Source organism: Patella vulgata, chromosome 3, assembly GCF_932274485.2.
Source record: "Patella vulgata chromosome 3, xgPatVulg1.2, whole genome shotgun sequence".
Taxonomy (NCBI): Eukaryota; Metazoa; Mollusca; class Gastropoda; family Patellidae; genus Patella; species Patella vulgata.
Window position 1 is genome coordinate 39,369,428 of NC_065881.2, and position 22,733 is coordinate 39,392,160.

Genomic DNA, 22,733 nt, shown 5'->3' on the forward strand with positions numbered 1-22,733 from the left:
CGGTCTTCCAGTGCTAAGTGAAATGTTATTAAATTGCCGACAGTCTAGCTATACACCGAGCATCTCGATTCGAAAAATAGAGAATTCTGTTACACATATTGTAATGTGTGAGCTAAAAAAGCTCAACATGTTAAAATTTATGTTTCGGTAAGTTAACTATTTTTCTTTTACATGGGCGTAAGCGATGTAATAACTGTTCGATCGACATCCGCTTCTAAAAATAGTATTCTAAAAATAGTTTCTTATTCATCACTACAGCAAATGTTGCTCTTCTTGCTCGAAAATGTTGTAATAATTCATATATAGCGTGAATAATATACGTGAGATAATAAAGTATGATTACATTCTAGTGCTGAATCTTTTCTCTATTTATTGCCCTAGGCTAATTGCAAATTTAAAAAAAAAAATATTATTGCTGCTGTTTGTGTTTTTAGTTTCCGAGATAGAAAGCGAAAGTAGACCAACAAATAACAAGTCCAAGCTCTTTTCAGGGAAGTAAAAACAGAGACCATAATCTGAAACCAATATATTTATTAATGGTGAAGTATTTATCATATTTATTATGGCTACTAATCGTTTAAACATGGAAGAATATGAAAAATTAAAAGAAGAGGCTGTGACATGGACATCAAAAAGTGATAATCAATTTAAGATTTTAACCTGTGGTGATTGTGATGAAAATGATGAAACTGAGAATAGAATAGATTTTTATGTTGTTGATAATAGTGATATATCTTTTTATATAGTCTTTTCGAAAAACAGCAGTCAAAATACATGGGTAAGTATTGTATTAGTTAATGATGCAGAAACTTGCATCAATCTAAATATAGCTTACTTAACAGAAAAATAAAACTTAGTACGATTTCTAAATCAGAGAGGAACTTTAATCAAATCATTCTAGAAAACGACTTACTAATGGATCAAAGAAATTTTTTGTGAACAGTATGTTGACACTATATAGTGATTAATTCATCACAATTCCAAGACATTACGAGAAGGTTTAGAGTCTGTAGGGCCTACACAGTCTGTACATCAGTATCTGGTGTGTCCCCCGTGAGTGTCAATAACAGCAGTGCAGCGTCTGTACATGGAGTGGACCAGGCGATTGATGAACATCGCAATTCATCGGCTGTGTTTGGTCTCGGTATGACGTTATTAAGTCTCCTCTGAATTTCATCCCAAAGATGTTCAATTGGGTTTAAGTCCGGACTAAGGGCTGGCCAGTGCATAACGTTGACACCATTCTGCACCGTTCTGCTGTAGAATGTTGTTTCGATGACGTGCGAAATGTGGTATGATGTGTTATCTGAGAGCTTGATTGATGTAGCGCACTGCTGTGATGCTGCCTTCTCTCCCTGGACCAAGATTTTGGAACACCACAGGACCCACTCTCTGCTTGGACCTCGCCATGAATCTCGTTCCATGACACATTGATCAGAATAATGCTGGCCACGTCGACGCCATATTCTGGTCCTACTATCTGCAGTTGATACGCAATACCGACTCTCATCTGTGAACAGAACAGTTCTCCATTGCCTGTGTCGACAGTTCTGGTGTTGTTGGGCAAACTGTAGACGTTCACGTCGATGGCGAAGGGTGACAGTTGGTCCACAGTAAGGTTTACGGCAATGGATGTTCTCTCTGGTGAGACGTCGGTGCACTGTATCGGTACAGATGGGTCTTCCGTGTGTTCCCACTGTCTGACGCGCTGTCTCAGATGCCTGTGTGAAGGGATTCTGCACGTGCTGTCGCAGAACATGACAGTCTTGTCGCCTTGTGTTAACCCTTGGTCTACCAGTTCGGAGGTTATCATCCGTGGCATTGGTGGCCCGAAAGCGTTGCTAAAGCCTGTAGATGGTCCGAACATTGACCTGGAAGTGATTGGCAACGGCTCGGGCAGTGTGGCCAGCGTCGAGTCTTCCAAGTGCCTGGCTCCTCTGAGCTGTGGTGAGTCGCGGTATGCTACTGACGTTGTAGCGTGAATGATTCAACCAGGTATGGGGGGTGCATTTTATAGGGCTGGTCCCAGTGAACAGCACGTGCAGCTTGAGTTACATGAAAATCATGGGGAACACATTACCATTTCAGAAGTCAGGTTGCGTTTTTGAGAACATTTTCTGGATTCAATTCTGTGTCTATTCAACCTGACTTTTCTTTTGCTGCTTAGTATATAATGAAAATTTAGCTTTTTTCTTAAATTGCAAATCAGTTCATGCATGAACAAAAACCATAAATATTTACATTCATTTTCTATTTATCATAATAAAAGAACTATCAAATGCTGCTTCCATATAGAAAATAATCACGAATTGGCAGTTTAAAAGAATATTTGAAAATACATGGTTGAACATTTATATAGGCTATGCAGTGGCTGGCATGTGTAATAAGCATTATCCCAGAACTATAATAAGGTCAATCTGCTAAGAATCTTGTGTTACTGTAAACCTACGTCACGTGAATAGCATTGGTATCATGTTAAAGATCTCCTGACTGTAGCGCCACTGTGAGTTATGGCTAAATATCTGTCGATTTAAATCGCACTACATGGCATTTGTTCATCTACATTAGGCTTAGTGTGTAAGACGCTGGTTCGCTAACCTGGAGGTCTCGAGCTTGCTCCCGTTGTTGGATGTAAAAATTCCTCAGGATTTTCCGGTGTGGTTTCCCACACCGGACCATTATAATAAAAAAATTTATATCAATGAATAATAAATTACTGACCAGATAAGTGTCAGAGCAATCTACTTTTTAAATCAGAGATTTTGATATTTACCAAAACTTAGCGATAAACAACTCGAAAACCCTTACCACTCACGCTTGGTGTTACCTCTGATTGTTTAAAATCCATCTCAGAATAAAATATTTCCTAACTTCCTAAAATTATGACCCCTGATTTTACGAAAAATCACATTTTTAACTTGTGGTCCCTCTAGAGGTCACAATTATTATCCAATTTAAAAAACGTTCGAATATATCACTGTTACACCATAATGTTGGTTGAGTTAGAATTTCGTGAAAATCAGACTAAAACTTCCGGACAAAATAACCTCTCCTCGTACGCAAATAGTGTAAACATCTGGTACATGTATATCAAAGTTGTGGTCCCTCTAGAGGTGACAATTTGATCCGAGTTTGATGAAACTTGAAATGCATGTTTATATCTTTTTGATATTTTTGCATATCGGATTGTAACTTCCTGAATTATGGCCCCTGATCGTACAAAAAATCACGTTTTTAGCTTGTGGTCCCTCTAGAGGTCACAATTATTATCCGATTTAAAAAAACGTTCGAATATGTCACTGTTTCTTGAAAATCAGACCAAAACTGTTAGTTGTACGCAAATAGTGTAAACATCTGGTATATCAAGGTTGTGGACTCTCTAGAGGTCACAATTTTGATCCGATTTTGATGAAACTTAAAATGCATGGTTATACCCCAAAGATCTTGGTTCCTTTCGATATTTTCGATATGAAACTTAAAACATATCTTTATATCCCAAAAATCTCAGTCCCTTTTGATATTTACGCATATCAGACTATAACTTTCTGGATTATGGCCCCTGATTGTACATAAAAATCGCTTTTGTTTTTAGCTTGTTCTCTATCCATCTCTTGGAAAATGTGGGCATATCTTGCTTGGCAGCTGCTGGTTACCTTCATTCCAATGAATTAAAGAATAACATTATGGAGTTTTGATTCATTTAATTGTTTTCAAACATTGGTTTTGCTATATAATGTGCTAGTATTTAGTATTTAGTATACATTTGCATTATATTTTGCAGCATTTGTGGAGTGATAAAGAAGACCTTTTAGTTCATTTAAATCCAGCTATTGAATCTTGTAGTTCCTGCTCAAAAAAATCATTAACATCTTTATTAGATCAAGTTTATCATTGTTTAAAAAAGGTAAGCATGATAATAATAATGTGGTAATTTTACCTGCTACAGGTATCTGGACTCATATTTGAATATATTTGTATAGACACACTCTTTCGGTTGGTTTGGTAGGTGGGTTGGGTGGCTGTATGGTCTGAGGTGTGCGGTTTAGATCATAAGGTCTGTCATTAAGTCAAGTGGCATTGTTTCTCTTACCCCGCTTGTACGTGGCAAGGAGAAGGGTCGCCTGTCCAATCTCATGGGTTTTCTCCAGGTGCTCCAGTTTCCTTTCACTGCGAAAGACCCCCACGTGCAAGCATATTAGTGAAATAAAATTGAACCATATGTTAGTCCCAAAATGATCTAGTTAAAGTCGAGTGGACGTTAAACCCTATTTCCCTCTGTCCTGTTTCGGTTGGAAGTCATCAAGCATCCCTAAAGACACACTATCTAGTGTTGTTGTTTTTTATCCTCAAGCATTTAGATTCATAAATATTTGTATGATTAGTTATTTGGAATAAGAAAATGTTTCAACAAATGTGATTTATATAGATTTAATGGTTTTCCTTAGAATTCTAGGTCTTGACAATTTAACTACTGTAGTATAATAACTTTCATTTCAGATTTTATATATTTTATTTTATTATGCCCACCCTCCTATAGTGCATTTTACAAAATTTTAGCTATTAGATCTTGTTTTTCAATTTAGATCACTGATACAAGGGACACCTTTGTACAGGTTATGCTCACATATATAGTAAACTTTACTTTTAACAGGTAGCCGAGGTGGCTCAATGAGTAATGCGCTGGCTCACTAACCATGATGTCCAAAATTTGATCCTGTTGTTGGCCTCACTCCACTTCAGATCCCTGTATGCTCTGAACAGTGTTTCCGATTCCTTAACAAATGCACCAGTTGTCTTTATCTGATTAAAATACAGATCTATATTTCGTTTTTTATACGCCCACATTTTCATGTGAACACATATTGTCGTCGTCCCTGTCCGTCCGTCCGTCTGTCTGTCCACAATTGTTTGTGAACATTCTACAGGTCACAATTTTTATCAGTTTTCAATGAAACTTGAAATATAGGTTTATCACCCTAAGATCTCGGTTTCTTTTGATATTGGCATGTATCGGACTGTAAATTAATGGAATATGGCCCCTGATTGTACCAAAAATCACATTTTTAGCTTGTGGTCCCTCTAGAGGTCACAATTATTATATGATTTAAAAAAACGTTCGAATATATCACTGTTACACGATAACTTCCTGGATTATAGCTCCTGATTGTTTGAAAAATCGCATATTTTGCATGTGGATTCAGAGGTCACAAATTTTTTTTTCCGATTTTAAAAACCGTTTAATTGGGCTGTCAAAAAATATTGCTATATCGATATATTGCAATACGATCAACCGCGATACACTGTATCGATATTTTTTTACGTATCAATATTTTTCTACTTTTATTTTATATTCAAATGTTAGCTACACTGTTTATAAAGACTTAATAAACAGTCATATGATTTAGGCTTTGCAGTAAACAATAAGTCTGCTAAGCCAAATCCAAAGTTGTAAAAACAAATATAAAGTGAAATGTTATTCACATAATCAGTCATATTATACATTTAGGCTTTGCAGTAAACAATAAGTGTCCAACACCAAAGTTGTGAAAACAATAAAACTATTCAAAATAAAACTGCTTTGTGGTAAACCCTGACTTTATCGAAGTATGGCAATTCTGCAATACATTGCAATACTTTTTGTCAAGTATCGCAATATAATGCGATACAATTTCTGGCCGCAATACACAGCCCTACCGTTTAAATATATCACCATTCCACCATAATTTCGGGAAAATCGAAATGAAACTGCCCGACAAAATGGCCACACTTTGTACGCAAATTGTGTAAAAGTATTCTACAAAGGTTGTGGACCCTCTAGAGGTCACAATTTTTATCCGATTTTGATGAAACTTAAAACATATCTTTTTATCCCAAAGATCTCAGTCCCTTTCGATATTTGGGCATTTCAGACCATAACTTTCTGGATTATTGCCCCTGATTGTACAAAAAATCCTGTTTGTTTTTAGCTTGTTCTCTAGCCATCTCTTGCAATATGTGGGCGTATCCTGCCTGGCAGCCGTTGGTTTATACTTTGGATGGCCTCTACTACATGAAGATCTGACCAGTTTTAGTGGAAGGTCAAGTCAGAGGTCATACGAGTGGCTTTTGACCCTATGACATCAGACATTTGATTAACCTATCAGTGTTGATGTTTCTACTAGTGGGTCACCCACAGTTCCCTGCACCTCACGCCAAAAGCTTGCCGTAACAGACTGTTTCATTATACAGAACATGGGTTATATAACAACTGTTCCAGATCTTATTGTAGTAAGACAAGTAAAAAGAAATTTTGAACTATAAAAAACGAAATGAAATAGGATCTGTTTTAATCCTATATTCAAGATACATGTTTTAAATAGGGTGACGCTGGAAAGCATCCAACTAAATTTTTAAATCATTAGTAGAAATGGTGAGAAATGCTCAGACGTTTGATCTTACAGTTGCTGCATTCCAAAACAACGGCCCAAAAATCAAACACTGCTGATGATGATGACAGTGAGAATGAATTCCAAGATTGTGATAATGGTGATGAAGGATTGGATGATGATGAAAACGATGAAGATGATGGTGATTATGATGATGATGGGTATTATAATGATGATGATGTTGATGAAGAAGTCACTACTATATTGAAAACTAAGTAATTATTTCTAAATTGCTCCTATTAATCAAAATGTTTTAAAGAGTTTAAAATTCTATAACAGGGAGCCACGGCAGCTCAGTGAGTAAGAGTTTCACAGAGTTTCTCAAGATTTTCCGTCGTGGTTTCCCCCTTGTCAGTGGTGCAGGATGGAGGGCCTGGCAAGGAACAGAGTTTAGTTGTTTGGATGGGACATAAAATCAAGGTCCCATGTACACATTTGCATGCACATAAAAGAACCTTGAGAATTGAAATTCGAAATAAGAGTAGGTAAAATTTCCCACATAGCACACTGCATCCCACATAGCACACTGCATGGTGAATGCCTGTCTTCATTAAAATAGGATGTTAAAGCTCATTTCATTTCATTTTCATATCTATATAACAAAGAATCCTTATCAACACTTAATCTCACACACTGAATTTTACAACTAATTTCAAATATTTGGCAGTTAGTTCATATAATTATATATATGGATGTGATTATATTTTTTCAGGGATCATTCTGAAGATCAAAATGATGAAGATGATGGTGAATTCTTTGAAGGTCAAGGAGATCCAACAGCAGTGGCCAGATTAGTAAAAGGTATATACACTTAGTTATCAAATAGACCTTAAACCCCGAATAACACAATCTCTCTCATTATAAATACCAGTGTGTAACTAACGTTTATGGATATTATTGTATAGTCAGTAACAACACGTGAAACCATCATAAAAATCTAGGTACCTTTTTCTGTACCAGGTATTATGGGTTGAGATTAAAGGGTTAATCAAGTAAAATGACTTTCTGTTTACTTGCTATGATCTAGCACTACCCTAGTATTGAATTAACTTGGTTCATCTGACATCGTTATAATGTTGTTTCCCCACTGAAAACGTTGAGTTGAACCTGACTTTGACACAGCTTCATTGTCAACTGACTTACTTCTCTACTAAAATATATCTGTTATCAAACCAGTAGTTGCAATAAGCCAGACATCTAGTAGAATAAACCATTTCAAGGTAACCAAGACTAAATATAATTTTGAACTAGGGGTGGTGTAAAGCGTAGATCATAAAGTTTTCTTTGGGTTCTCCGGTTTCCTCCAACAGCTAAACCCCCCAACACGCGAGCGAATTATTAAAATAAAATTTACCATATTACCTATTTTGTGTTGAGTGGATGTTAAACCCAAGCTCTCTGATTTGGCTTAAGCTTGGAAAACAGTTTGAGCTAGTCGAAACATTACAATTATTGACAATGGACATCTGGTCATCTCATTTACATTTGTAAACATAGACATGTGGTGTATCGGAGCATTCACAATAAAAGTATAATGCGACAACGGACACAGATGACAACAATATAAGGCCATATGAATTTTGTTGTGTATAAAAAATGATCACATAATAAATATGTTTAATATTTACTAATTTATTTTTCAGATATGAAGAATATGCAAAGAATATCAGGAAAATATGGTATAGAAGCCCATCCTAGAGGTGATAATTTATTTGTCTGGGTATGTTTAAAGCTCACGTTTTCTAAAGTAAACAATACTAACTAGAAACTACTAAGTGATATTTGTTTATTCACGTGGGGTAACAGCAAGACATGTATGTCTAGACAATAAATGGAGGTTCCATGAACACCCTGGCAACATACATAAAAGGTATTGACATGGTGATGAAATTTGAAGAGGAATAGAGGGAACCATTCCTGTTGGGGCATTATTCTCCTCTCTAGCAATGCAAATGTGACCATATTGATTATTATTAAATGACATATATAGTGAGGTTTGGTTTTCCTAAATATTTTGGATGGTTGGGTTTACGTTCCTAGAATATTTCCAAAAATTCTAGCGAAGTAATCTATTTGGAGTATTTGTCCTGTATGAGCAGCACAATAAAAAACAGATATAATTGCATTTTACCTCATGAAGCTTGGATATGGCTAGGTTGCACTGAAAATTATGTACATTAATTTTTTAACTTTTTAAGGGTGTCGCCACTGCACTCCGCAAGAGAAAACTGGTATTTAGATACTTTTATGCCTCATATTGTTATCTTATCTGGGTTGTTTAACTTGATGTCTATAATTGATTTTACAATAGGATGTCAAATTAACAGATATACCAGAAGATACTGTACTGGGAAAAGATCTAAAAGCATATTCTGAAAAATATAAACGTGAGGTATGTGATGTAAACAAGACGATATTTAACACAATCTCAACACCACAGACATTTACCCAGATAGAATTAAGATACAGTGGGGTGCGGAGTCAACATCAACACTGGACTTGAATTGACACAATTAATCAATTAATATTTGAAATACTTATAAAGTGGCAGTTTGTTGTCATATTGATCACTGGGAATAGAGAATCAATGGGGTTTTTTTAAAATTGTCATTCCATTTGATTCAGAATATTTTTTAATGCTACACAATCATTTGAGTCAGCATGTTGTTTAATACTAATATACAATCATTTGAGTCAGAATGTTGTTTAATATTAATATACAATCAAATGAGTCAGCATGTTGTTTAATACTATACCATCATTTGAGTCAGAATGTTGTTTAATACTATACAATCATTTGAGTCAGAATGTTGTTGTCCCCGTGAGTGTCTGTATGTCTGTCCGTCCATCTGTCCATCTGCCTGTCTGTCCGTCACACTGTTTGGGACACAATAACTCTCCTTCTAATTGAGCTAGAATTTTCAAACTTGGTGTAGGTGTTTATTAGGTCAATGCTTAGGATAAGCAGAGATAAACAATTTGATTGGTTGATGCTTTGGGACATAATAACTTGAGAGTGAGAGTGATGACACTGGGTGTATAGTTTTATCACATCAATACCTTGACTAAGTTCGATAATGAGCATTTTATGCTCTGGGAAAGCAGAGCGCTAAGCAATTTGATTGGTCAAGACTTAGAAACACAATAACTCTCCTTCTAATTGAGGCATTCAGTAGGTGAATGCATTCAGTAGGTGAATGCCTTGATGGAGTTCAATGATAAACATTGTCTGCTTAATGTAAGCAGAGATAAGCAATCTGATTGGTTGATGCTTTGGGGCATGATAACTTTGGTTTTAACTAAGTGAGAGTGATGAAACTCTGAGTATAGATTCATTATATCATTACCTTCACTAAGTTCGATGGTGAGAATTTTCTGCTTAGGCTAAAGAACAATAAACAATTTTATTGGTCAAGACTTTGGAACATAACAACGCTGCTTTTAATTGAGGTAGAATGTTTAAACTTGATGTAGATGTTTATTAGGTGAATATCTTGACTGAGTTCAATGATTAACATTTCGAACTAAAGCTAAGCAGAGCTAAGCAATTTCATTGGTTGATGCTTTGGGACAAGATAACTCTGATTCTATCTGATAGAGAGTGATGAAACTTAGTGTATAGTTTGATTGCTCGATAATTTTGAAAAAAATAAATCTGCGATTAATTAATATGTGTCATCTATTTATTTTGGGATTTCGGCAGGGGACATCGGCCTCACTGTTGGCTTGTTTAATACTATACAATCATTTGAGTCAGAATGTTGTTTAATACTACACAATTATTTTCAATCTCATTAATTGTGCACAAACAGTTTTTTTTACACAATTTGATATGGTTAGAATATTACCTATATATTTAAACTAGATTTACCTTGGGTTATTGAAGTTGCATCTAAAAAGGAATTACAGGAACATTAATAATGCATATTTTTTTACAAATTTATTCTAGGCTGTAGTAAATATGGAAATGCAGTTTCCTAAAGATTATCCTTTTAGTCCGCCATTTATTAGAGTTCTGAGGCCAAAGTTTCAGTTTTTAACAGGTAAGTTTCATCAAGTTGTATGTTGGTTAGAAAATGGCAAATATACTAAAGATTGACGTTTTCAAGATATATAACTTAATGTATAGTTATATTTTAAACTTTAATTTGGGTCCAAATATCAAATTGTCTGTTGATTTGTATGTGTTGATTGGCTGTATGGGATGATAAAACTTAAAGGGTGTATGGCTATTTTTTTTAACCTTGAAATAGACAAAAATCTTTCTAAAAGCACATATTAATGTAATATGAATGTATGAAAGTGATTTATATTCAATTTTTAAAAAAAAATATTGTAATATCTAATAAATTATGTTCGGTGAAATATACGTGAACAGTACAAATTGAACGGCAGTCGTTATGCCTGCTTAGTAGCTTTCAACACATTTATTAAATTATTATTTTGTCGTTTGTGAATCAGCCTTTACTAACTACTTGCTCATTGTGTTGTAGGATATGTTTTGATTTGTTCATTACAAAATGGCACCCGAAACCATAGGGTACACGACCTGTGTCCTGATTTTAAAATGTTAATTGTGTCTTACATATTGGATATTAGGATCCTATAGTTTCACCGCAAGATAACAACATCAATATTGATTGAAATTGATCAATATTGAATTCTAATTTGTGTTTTTAATTTCAAATATTATGGAAAATATTGAGTTAGAGACTTAGCTACTTTTAATCAAGGGGGGTTGGATGGCTGAATGGTTAGCACGTACGCGCTGTATCATAAAGCCTGTCATTGAGTCAACTGGCGTGGTTTTGAATCCCCGGTTGTATGTGACAAGGAGTAGGGTCGCCTGTCCAACCTTGTGGGTTTTCTCCGGGTCCTCCGGTTTCCTCCCACTGCTAAAGACCCCTACGCGCAAGCGAATTATTGAAACAAATTTAAACCATATGTTAGTCTCGAAATGACCTAGTTTGTGTCGAGTGGACGTTAAACCCCATTTCTCTCTCTCTCTCTCCCCCATTTAATCAAAAAGGTTTAGCACCTTAAAAAAAAGAAGATTGAAAAGGGAATTATATTATATAATGTATATTATGTCATGTTTTTTTAAGGACATGTTACTATTGGTGGAAGTGTTTGTTTACAAATGTTGACTAAAAGTGGATGGAGTCCAAGTAATGATATAGAGGTTAGTTATAAAATTCTGCTGTCTGGTGAAACATATTTTTAAATTGGCTGGTATTGTTATTAGGTACTTTATGATTATATTTTAAATTTGATAAAAACCTATTTGATATTTATACTAGAATAACCAATGAAAATTGATGTGGGGTGGTGTAATATGCACAATGTCTGAAAATCACATGTTGATGCAATAAAATATGTACCATATGTGATTACATGAATTCTGTGTTTTTGGGAAAAGTTGTGCAACAGGCTTAACAACTATTCTCTGCTTTCATTTTCAGCTAATACTTATTCAAGTTCGAACAGAAATCTTAAGTGATAAAAATGCCAGACTAGACAAAAGTAAAGAAAACCAAGAGTACACACTGGACGAAGCCAAGCAAGCTTTTAATAGAATGGTTACTAGATATGGATGGAACAAGTGATTATTTGAATATTGAAAACAGCAAACATTTTCATAATATAATTCCCCAAAAAAGAGTAACATGCAGAATTCTAGAAAAACTTGATAATATAAATAAAATGCAGAATTCTAGAAAAACTTGATAATATTAATCTGCTGAAGATTATTGATTAAAAGATATTGTTACTTTTAGAGAATCAGAAAACTCCAAACCAGCTCCATTTATTTATGTTTATAAAGTATATTTAAAGATTTACATTTTATTTTATTTTTCCTATTTGCTATCAATGTTTTTAATGTTAAATTGGTTGATTAAAGACATATTTCCAAGGCATTTTGCTCATTTAAATTCAATAAAAATCAGGGCCAAAAAGGGATGTGTATTTATCAGTGGTGGGTGAACTCTGTTGATTGTTAAATTTGGTGTAAAACATTGGGATCAGAGAGCATGAACCCTGTTGGTTTTCAGCATTCTAGGATGTTTTGTTCCAGAGATATCCTTTGTGTCAGGAAAAACTTGTGAACACGACAGAGATCAGATTTCTTGACGGCATGAAGGATCCTTATCAAATTTGGTCAACCTCTTAGTTTTCCTTCTATAAGCTGCTGTCTATGACTATTGTCTGCTAGATTAAGTCTGTATCTGGCTTACTAGCCTCTGAGACTGCATAGGATGTCGTTCTCTTTGGGATCAGCAGTCGTCGCAAATTTATTTAGTCTTTTCATGGTCAATGACCCAAGTAGAACTGTCTTTGTGTTCATTGTAGATGTCGTCGTTGAAGCAGTCTGATAATAAATTGTCGATTAACGTCCGCCTCCACATAGGGTTAAATCGCAGATAAATGTTTATTAGGAAACTTGTAGCGATTCATGACTGAGAGGCGAGTTACAGTCCCTATCCCGTAGTTAAAGTTGCAGTCGTATCTTTTGAGATACAATGTCCAATGGAACCTTAACAGGGATATTTTCGCTTCAATCTAAAAGTGTTGCTTCTGGGAACAAGTTTTAACCCATGTAACCTCATCTGAAACTTTGGGATGGCGGCAGGCGGGTGCTGACTGACCCACCTTTACACCCTGGCTACGATCTAGCACTGTCTGACAGCAAGACCGTAGAATTTACCTGTCTTTCTCGCTCAAACATAAAGCATTGTTGCAAGTAAAATGTCTCGAGGCTCGAGCACTTTATAGTGCCGTTCGACTTTACTTCTTGCTGGAATGCCCGGGCTACTATTTTGCCCGACTATACGTTCATAACTTCATACCCCCTTATGTCTACATGAGAAAGGACCCTGCTACCCGTTGTCGGTTACTTCTCATAGGTAATGCAGATCTGGAAAATCATTTCAGAACATACATCAAAGCCCTCATGAGTAAAACAAACTGGAAAAACAGCAGGTTCGACAACTTCCAAATCACAAGCGAAGGAGCTGGGAGGAAGTCCAGGGCACAATCCCGTTTTTGGCTGAGAAAGTTCTCCGAGATTTTCCAGCGTGCTGTAGAAAAGTAGGAAGTTAAACCCTATTCTGTCTCTTTAAAACTGATCGTGACATCTCTTTTAAAAATCTAGATATGCCGGAACAGGTATTTATCTCTTTGAGAGGCAACGCAACAGAGGACCTAGACACATACCGGATTAGATCTCTACAAATCGATACAAAATCAAATATTTTGCAAAAGTCACCAGACAGTGGCATACAGATGGCGGCATGTAATCATTACAAATGAATGTAAAACAAAGAAAAATACCCAGGACACTTACTCCAAGCATAATAAACTATATTTTGAGTGGATTGGTAGGAACTTATGGGAAATTGCTGTATCCTAGAGACATTTTCTAGTATATCTGCGTGAATATACCTACTAGATCTACTCCTGGCAGCTGAAATATACATAGCTGTACATTTTATATGAGATCATTGCCAGAGACTGGTGGCATGGCTATATTTTAAAGAATGCAAAATTATCTATGAACATAAATTCAAAAAAGTGGATTGGCAAAAATATACCTTTTGCCGACCACCAATTACAACTTGTCGGCGAACGCGGTCGCATGGCTACATATTAAAGAATGCAAAATTATCTATGAACATAAATTCAGAAAAGTGGATTGGCAAAATACCTGTTGTCGACCACCAGTTTCAACTTGTCGGCGAACGCCAACCCAGCCGACCAGGTTGCCGTGCCACTGACACACATTCCAGACTACCTATAACTACTTACATTTTATCAAGGAAGATAAACTGATTTTATTGGTCGATGCTTTGGGACAAGATAACTTTGGTTCTAACTTATGGGGAAACTTAGTGTAGAGTTTCACTACCAGGAGCTTCAAAACCTTGACTGAGTTCGATTGTGAACATTTTCTGCTTAGACTAATTACAGACAATCAGTTTGATTGCTCGATACTTTTGTAAAAGATAAATGTGCAATTAATCAATATGTGTCATCTGTTTATTTTGGAATTGCGGCGGGGGACATCAGCCTCACTGTTGGCTTGTTAAATATTGCATTTTGAATTGGACAATTAAATTTTAAAAAAAATTGAAAGGAAAGGGATGAAATAACGGTAAAGCCATTAAGATGATCCATGAGCCCCAAACTATCAATACAGACCTATGGCTAAAATCTTGAGGTGGGGACAAATCCCCGAACCAAACGAATCAAGTGTGGGATTATAATGTGGTAATGTATCGGGAGAATTAGTGCAGTATTGGTGTGTGTCTATTTTACAAAATGTCCATCTTCAAGAATATTTGTCAGGGGTGCAGGATAGAGGGTCTGGAAAGGAACTGCGTCTAGTCGCTCGGATGGACGAAACTCCGAGGTTCCGTAACGTCGCTGTCCGGACAAAATTTCCCTCATGGCTCACTGTCCGTCTTCATCAGCCCGGATGGAGTGGAAAAGTAGGACATTAAACCCCATTTCATTTCATTTCATTTCACGAAAATTAAGGATGAGATACGAATTAACAGAACAGGTCTGTCTTCACCACAGTTTTCCCCTCCCAATACACAAGAGGTATCCTCGATGAAGCCAATACATGGTAAGGCGGTTGAGTGTGGGCTTTGTGACAGGGCAACGGGTTATTAAATATTTTTACAAATTTTGACTAGGATCACAGTATAGCCTTTGCGTTCAACCGTTACGGGTTAATACAAAACTAAACATGGTGGTTTCCATCAAACGAAGGATTGTTGGCCAGTGCCGTACATTAACCGATTGGAATAATTTGTCGCGCTGTATATATACCACTAATCTATGATTATTCCTGGGTGGGTGCTAGCCTTCAAGTATAGATTTTATATATATCAGCCCAGGTAGTTTGTTGGCGATGAACTGTCTGCCAGTAGGCCCAAAAATCACCGGCCAACAAACCCTTTGCTTTGTGTTCGCAGACCTTTAGTGGCGTTTTGTCTGAGATATAATTATAAGAAATCAAAGCGCGCATAAAGAGTATGATACTTAACTGAGTCTTCAATATCCCGGTTAGTGCAGAAAAGTAGAACGTAAACCGCATTTTTTTATCATTTTTGCAAACATTATGCCGCAAGGAATTATCCGAATAATCTGGCCAAAAGTTATTCTTTCAGTTCATGTCCCTCGTTTTTTCTTAATGTATTTGTGAAAGTGTTGAGTAAAAAATTGATATTCAGCTATAATATAGATATTTATTTCGTGAATAAATTAAATGACAATACTTACATGCTAAATACATTATAACAGACGGCCAAAAATATAAATATTACTTGGCATTTTAAAATAAAATAAATATCTCCCGATTAGGTTTTCACCTGGCAAGAGTCATCTGGATTGGCTACACATTGTATCGCGTGTTTCTATATTTAAGATGGCGGTATTAACAATTCTTAAAATTCATACAGTAAAACAATCTCTCTGATTAGCGACCATGTATGTTCTCTTTGACTAGGCGTCGTATTGCAACGGTCGATAAGAGTATCAGGCTCATAATAAAAATAGAAATATAATATAAATTGCATCTCAGAACTCTAAAAATTTCTAATTTTCTGGAAATTATCAGAATCTTCGTAACTTCAATATTTATTATTCGACTGTTAATATGAAAATAATCACTAATAAAAATAACAATTATCAAGGTTTTGTTTTTTTGTTTTTTAAAAAAAAAAAACAACAATAATGATAACAACGTCATGCCGTAAAGTTCTACATAAAATGATAAACTGAGACTAGTAGACTTCAGAGGACAGACTTATATATATTTTAAACAAAACATAAAAAAGAATTTAGATCTAAAGCTGTGTTATGTGTCTATATATATATGTATTTTTTAAATATGTTGATTAATTTGTGAGTCGAATATGTGACGAAATAAGGGGCAATCTAAGACAACATTCGGCACCATGTGATGACACGTGGCATTGGGGCAGTTTTCGCGAAACATTTATGTTGATACTTCAGTTTTATTGACCGCAAGCTACAGTCTGTTAGGAGTCATTTATACTGAGCCCGAACGCGATCACTGACCACTGTGACTTTCTGCGCGAATCATTCGTACTGACAGCGGCGATACGAGCGTAATTTCGCAGATAAAACTGGCTCATTGAAGATTTGATCACACACTCTGATTAGCTTATGAAAATCGATCGCGCGAACTGTTTCCAAAAATTAGCCCTGGACCTACTTCACGAAATCTTAACTAAGATAAATTCCAAATTTTAGTAAATTGATTGGATAATATTAGATTGATTTTAGCGCTTAGCCAATCAAAATTGAAGTACTAGTATCTACTAAAATTTGGATTTTATCTTTAGTACTTAAAATTTCTAGAAACAGTGCCCTGGAGGTAAACTCCGCGGTTTTTTCACACGAATAAAAATTATCCAGCGATGACCCGCAGTATAAACGACTTTATTCAAACGGTACTAATTTAATCAATCAAATGCGGTTACCTTGTTTGAGCTCGGTATAAACGGCCCATAAGTATACTGCCTATCGACCCAACAGGGAATCCTGATCCGTATACAATTTTGTGGAATAAAATGAGGTCGTCATGACGTTTCTCTCTTACTAATTGTATTGGCGCTTCTAAATTAATTTAAGATCATAACTGAATATCTAAAAAAAACAGCAGGAACTTTATATAAAGTATCGGTAAAGGGTATCTTATCTTCAAAGTATAATTTTCCTTTTTTTCGTCCGAGCACAAACTTACGCACCAACACGAAATTGCTCAAAAATGGATCGCATATGTGTACGGAAGCGTATAGGGGTCATGCAAAATTTTGTAGACGGTCTCGAGATCCAGTTATCTTGTGATACTTTCTCGAAATCCCGTGATCACCTGGAAATTTTCTCGAGATCTCAATTTAATGTTCTCGAAATCGCCTGATAATTTTCCTGGGATAGTTCCATCCTGAATTAACGATCTCGAGAATCTTCCCGAGATATTGACATCCTGGGTAAATTTTCTCAAGATCCCGAGTTAATATGAAATCTTATGATAGTGTCTACACGATGTGAAGCAGCCATTGGCCCAATACTTCGCACCAAATTTGATAAAAAAAAACAAAACAAAAAAACTCTAGCATTTGTTACAAAGGAAAACTGCTAACCAATAAACGAATAATCGGTAGGGTTCATCCATTTTCTTATGGTACTCATGATTTACACTAAATTTGAAATATGATTAAAATCGATAGGGTTCATCGTCTTATGGGCCCAATACTCCTCGCCAAATTTTGAAAATCAAAACCTTACCACGCTAGCTTTTAATGTGTGACGCTTTGAATTACAGACACGTTTGTTAAATTCTTTCATTTTAATGTGTGAGCGACATTTTATTGAAAATATAATTTTTTTGCATGGTTTTCAGACCATATTTTTTTGTAGAATAAAGCTAGACACAGAGTTTATTGTCTTGTGACACAAATGCTTCGCGTTCACAAGGTTTATGGGAAATAGGAATAACGCCATAACAGAATGTCAGGTTTATTCTCTAGTGGCAACAATTAAAAATTTATCCTTCCAAAAATCTAGATTCTATCCGTTCACAAGGATAAATCCCGCGGAACGCCGAAAATAAATAAAGTTCATGACCCCAATTCTTCACACAAAATTTAAAAGTGAGGCCTCTATGACGTTAACAAGGCTTTTTCAAGGAGTGGGGTATATTGAGGAATAGTGGGCCACAGAATGCTGAATATCGATAGGGTTCGTCCTCTCATCTTCCCATATTTGAAAAAAAAAAAAATACGGACAACGAGGATAACTCTGGAACAGAAGTTTGTGGAGTACTGAAAATCGAAAGGTCCTAGTGCTTCACACCACATTTGAAAAACAAAATCAGTTAGAAATTGTAGCCTCTATTGCGTTAACAAGGTTTTCGGAAAAAGGTAGGGTGGGGGTAACTCCGAAACGACAGGTTGCGGGGCGCTGAGAATACATTAAAAATACGCGCACATTAAAATACCCGAGATCTCGAGAAAATTTACACAGGATGGCAAGATCCCGATAACATTAACTCGAATTCTCGAGATCGTTAACACAGGATGAGAGATTCTCGAGAAAATTATTAGGAGATTTCTAGAACATTAAATTGAGATTTCGAGAAAGTATCACGGTATCGCCAGGATCTCGAGGTCTTCTACAAAATTTTGCATGACCCCTATACGCTTCCGTACATGTGCCCTAATTTATTTTTTTATTTTGCATCAGTTGTCGTAAAGCATGTTTGGCATTAATTGGTAGCTTTTCATCAAAATTTGATAAATCCATTTGGATTAAATTTATCTTAAAGAACACCATATTCAAAATTTAATTTAAAATTATTTCTAATACGTGTAAAACTTACGAACCGGATGTGGATATACTGTTTCGTACAAATGAGTTTCAGGCAGACGAGAACAGATTAACGAGTGAAAGTGACTTGTCATCATAACAAACCGGTATGCTGGAATATTCCAGGATTATTTTTTTCTTTTTCAAAAAAGAAGAAGACTAGTGTTTGATTGAATGGGCTAGGCTACAACCAAGAAGAAAATGGATTTAGCTGGTGGTTAGTTAATTTAGTGAAAAGGGGAACTTCCACCAGAATTTTCAGACAATTCAGCAGAGACTAAGAATTCATAGCAAAAGATGATTTGCGTATGAATTCAGTTAACAATAAACGGAAGCAGCTTCAGAGGGATCAAAATCGACACCGCGGATTAAAAACAGAGCTTGGGTATGATTAGCAAAAAGATTAAGCTTTAAGACAAATCAAAATAAAAATTAAAATTTAAATCCAGAGATGAACCTTGAAATAAATTTAACTTAGTTCAATTTCAAAAAGAAATTCGAAAAGTTTTGAACTATGTACACTTTGGAAAAACTAATAAGCAGGATTCATAGCCAAAATCTGTTTACACAGAAGAGACATTCAATTGAAGATATTAAACCCTAGACAACCGAAATATCGGTCCTTTATATTGTCAAAGAGAAATAACCCTGTTCATAAGAATGAAATAAAAACGAGGCTTACAAAGTGAGCCAGGTATATGTTAAAATAAATTTCTTAATAGAAAGAAATCAGTATGCCTTCAATTAAATATCTCTTGAAAAAGTGCTACTGAAATCATAAAGATCGGAAACCACCACCATGAGATGAAATAAAAAGAGGCACCGCCACCAGGGTTTTGAAATTAGATGTTTATTTTCGAGATTATGCGTAGCTACACTACATTTCCATAATACATGTATAAACATCTATAATTAGTATATATATTTTTTTCTTTCTAAAAACAGATCAAACTTCTTGTAGATATAATATCATAATACATAAGCAGTACACATGCAGGTAATTGTCATAAAATTCAAACTACTTAATTAATAATATAAGTTGGGAAACAAGTAAGCGTTCTCCCAATTAAAATATATTCATCAAATATTCACTATATACAAATATATCATTTAATTGCGCTTTTCAAGAGGGTGGAATGCAAGACGAAGGTCACAGTTTCAAGCAACTAATCAATTAATAATTAATTAATTATCATATGTTTCTTTAATCAAATTATTTCAGCAATTTTAAAATAATAAAATCTTTGTTATTAAACTTTTTATCTTGTTATATTTAAAAATAAAATCCAAAAATTGTATAGTAAAATGTAATAATAAAGATAAAATGGTTGTATAAACTGAATTGCATTGGATCGAAAGAAGAGAACGCGTCTTGAGATCTTTAAATTAAAACTGAAAACTACAAATGTGCATATTTTGTGAACCATGATTCATCTTGCACGACTCGGCTCCGTGTATTGCACATAAATATGTAATATAATATATATATCTCTATATACAGGTAGACAAATGTTTATCTAGATGTCCAGATAGTGGTTTACAAAACGCGTCAACATAATATTTTGGTAATAAAACAATTTTGAAGAAAAATTAACTAAAAACTATAACAATGTGACGTTTTAACGCCAATATATTCATATGCATATATACGATATATACAAAAAAAAATGAGATTGCGGTAATAGGTGCCATACAAATGCTGAACTTGTGCAATTACATTAAGGCACTTTTTTTTAAAATAAATTCGAAATGCACTTTTCCTTTTCTAAGTAATTTACTTAGTTCAACATGCATATTAACTCATTTGACTAGAATATATAATTTAGAATGAATATACTATAAACATTAATTTTTGAAATTTGAAGAAAATAATATATATTATCAATAATCCATATTTTACACAAAATAGATAAAATCATTTTAAATTCCTGGCTGGAATGTAATTTCACTTGCTAATCAATAAATTTCATACTTGATATTTGCTATAGCATTCAATAACAGAATGGTTATATCTTTTCTTTTAAAAAACAAAAACAATATACACTGTACAATGAGCATTAAAGACAAAAAAAATCACACGCATACACAAAACACATACATTAAAAGGTATAATATTAATAAAGTTATATATAATATATATTTTATCTTTAACGGAACATATAATATTGGTTATACTAAATGAATGCTATATAGTTTACACTATATTTTATTTTTTAAAAAAATCAAATTTATTATTTTTTCATACACGCTATCGGCCACTTAATTCTCAAATTATAGACCATATTCATTAAAGTTTCATAAATTTGTTTAAAAATCTTTTGCAGGATAATTAATTTGACTTTATAAATAAATAAATATTATCACTTGTGTTATAATTATTTTACTACATTGTACTTGATTTTGTTTTGTATTTCATAATAATCAATACCTATTTTATTTACTATATTATAACAAACCTACAAATATTATCTTTACATCTGAATTATATCAAATATATTGGGAATGTATGCAAAAAATAAATATTATTTTTATATAAAAGGTGGAATATTGGAATGTTTTGGGGAAGATCTTTTCGCTTTTTAAGCTTTGCATATAGAGTTTGGAAGACCTAATTAAGCTAAAGCTTAAAATAAGAGCACTTTTTTATATTGTAAATGAATACAAAAAACAATTAAATTGGAATTTATCTATAATATTATATGGATGATATGATAAAAAGATATGTGAAGTAGAAATTATAATGACTAGTGGTATTGTTAGCAAACTTATTGTACCTGCCATTTTGTACACGTAATAAATATAGCATCTATATGGTGTACATTATATAATTGCACCATCTATGGCCATTCAAATGAGGAACCAAAATGAGACAAAAAAATCAACATGAATTAGATTACATTTTGTTACTTAGGTTATGTATCATTCACTACAAACAGCACAGAAAAATATATATAAATAAATTTGGTCGTACCCTTGTCGTTATCTTAAAATATCAATATAAATAATCTAAATATCTTAATAAATACGTTTCTGTGGGTTACTGAGCAGTTGTCATGGAAGCCGGTTGTTAGGAAACCAGGAATAGTTCTATGAAGCGATTACCGAGCATGCGCCTGTTCTTTTCTAGTATTGCACGTTCCGCCTCAGTACGTGAAGAAAACGTAATCAAAGCATCCCCATTAGGTTTTCCCTCTGTATTGCGTTGAAGCTGTATGGTTTCTGGGTTTACCTGAAATGATACAAGTGTTATCTTTAAGCAAAACTGCAAACAAAGGCCTGTAATAAATATTTCATAAAGATACCTTTTATAAAATAAAATATATGATATTCAAGAGATCATTCAAGTATAGTTTTCTTCTTGATGCAGCACGCAAAGATTCATTTTTGTGGACTACCACTGCTTTAGATATGGCTCCAGTGTATAATTTAATATTAAATAAATACAACTGGCCATATAATCATTAATCTTCAGTTCGTTTCAGTTTAATTTACGATTGCGCTATTTTAAGTCGGAAACTCGTGCTTCGTGAAAACAGCAACATCAATAGAACGAAGCATAAATCTACAGATTTCACAAAAATGACCGTTACCCCATGCAACAACCATTTGGTTGTATATAGATAAGATTGTTTCTAAGCTGCTTATAAAATTAACAGATTCAAACATACAAGAGGTCGGAAACAACATAATAAACACAGTGTGAAAAGCAAAACTTAAAAACAATAACAAAAACGAGGATTGTAATGAGGAGTCTTCCACCAAAAACAAAATGTCTAAGGAAATAAAAAAAAATGCTGAGGATCACAGAAAGGGAAAGAAAACAACATTTGCTCCAAAAAGAGAGAGTACAGAAATTTGATAAGAGATTAAGAGTTGACTGCCACACATTGCACATCCAGGGTATGG

At 34.4% G+C, this 22,733-nt stretch overlaps 2 protein-coding genes across 4 annotated transcripts in view; one reads left to right on the forward strand and one right to left on the reverse strand.

Moving 5' to 3' along the window:
- The first annotated feature begins 23 nt into the window (after positions 1 to 23).
- Positions 24 to 12,343, forward strand: LOC126815326 (ubiquitin-conjugating enzyme E2 Q1). 2 transcript variants are annotated; one of them, XM_056099388.1, is made up of 10 exons: positions 24 to 147; positions 435 to 778; positions 3,782 to 3,904; positions 6,441 to 6,640; positions 7,138 to 7,226; positions 8,069 to 8,145; positions 8,737 to 8,817; positions 10,375 to 10,468; positions 11,531 to 11,607; positions 11,888 to 12,343. In XM_056099388.1, exons 2-10 carry the CDS (start codon positions 563 to 565, stop codon positions 12,029 to 12,031), a joined length of 1,101 nt encoding a protein of 366 aa, XP_055955363.1. In that variant the 5' UTR covers positions 24 to 147; positions 435 to 562; the 3' UTR covers positions 12,032 to 12,343. The 2 variants fall into 2 exon arrangements, with proteins under 2 accessions (XP_055955363.1, XP_050396863.1); XM_050540906.2 differs by lacking the exon at positions 24 to 147 and having other exon boundaries at positions 241 to 778.
- Positions 12,344 to 15,659: 3,316 nt separating this feature from the next.
- The window catches only part of LOC126815321 (epithelial splicing regulatory protein 1), a 35,932-nt gene continuing 28,858 nt past the window's right edge, over positions 15,660 to 22,733 (reverse strand). The window contains exon 13 of one of the 2 annotated variants that reach the window (XM_050540894.2): positions 15,660 to 22,056. In XM_050540894.2, coding sequence (XP_050396851.1) covers positions 21,895 to 22,056 — 162 coding nt within the window. In that variant the 3' untranslated portion in view covers positions 15,660 to 21,894. The remainder of the gene's footprint in view (positions 22,057 to 22,733) is intronic. The other variant, XM_050540896.2, reaches the window with a different exon arrangement.

Coding starts and splice junctions, on each gene's coding strand:
- LOC126815326 (XM_056099388.1), top strand. CDS start 563: ATGGCTACTAATCGTTTAAACATGGAAGAATATGAAAAATTAAAAGAA. Junction 7,227..8,068: donor AGTGGCCAGATTAGTAAAAG/GTATATACACTT, acceptor TTTATTTTTCAG/ATATGAAGAATATGCAAAGA. Junction 8,818..10,374: donor CTGAAAAATATAAACGTGAG/GTATGTGATGTA, acceptor AATTTATTCTAG/GCTGTAGTAAATATGGAAAT.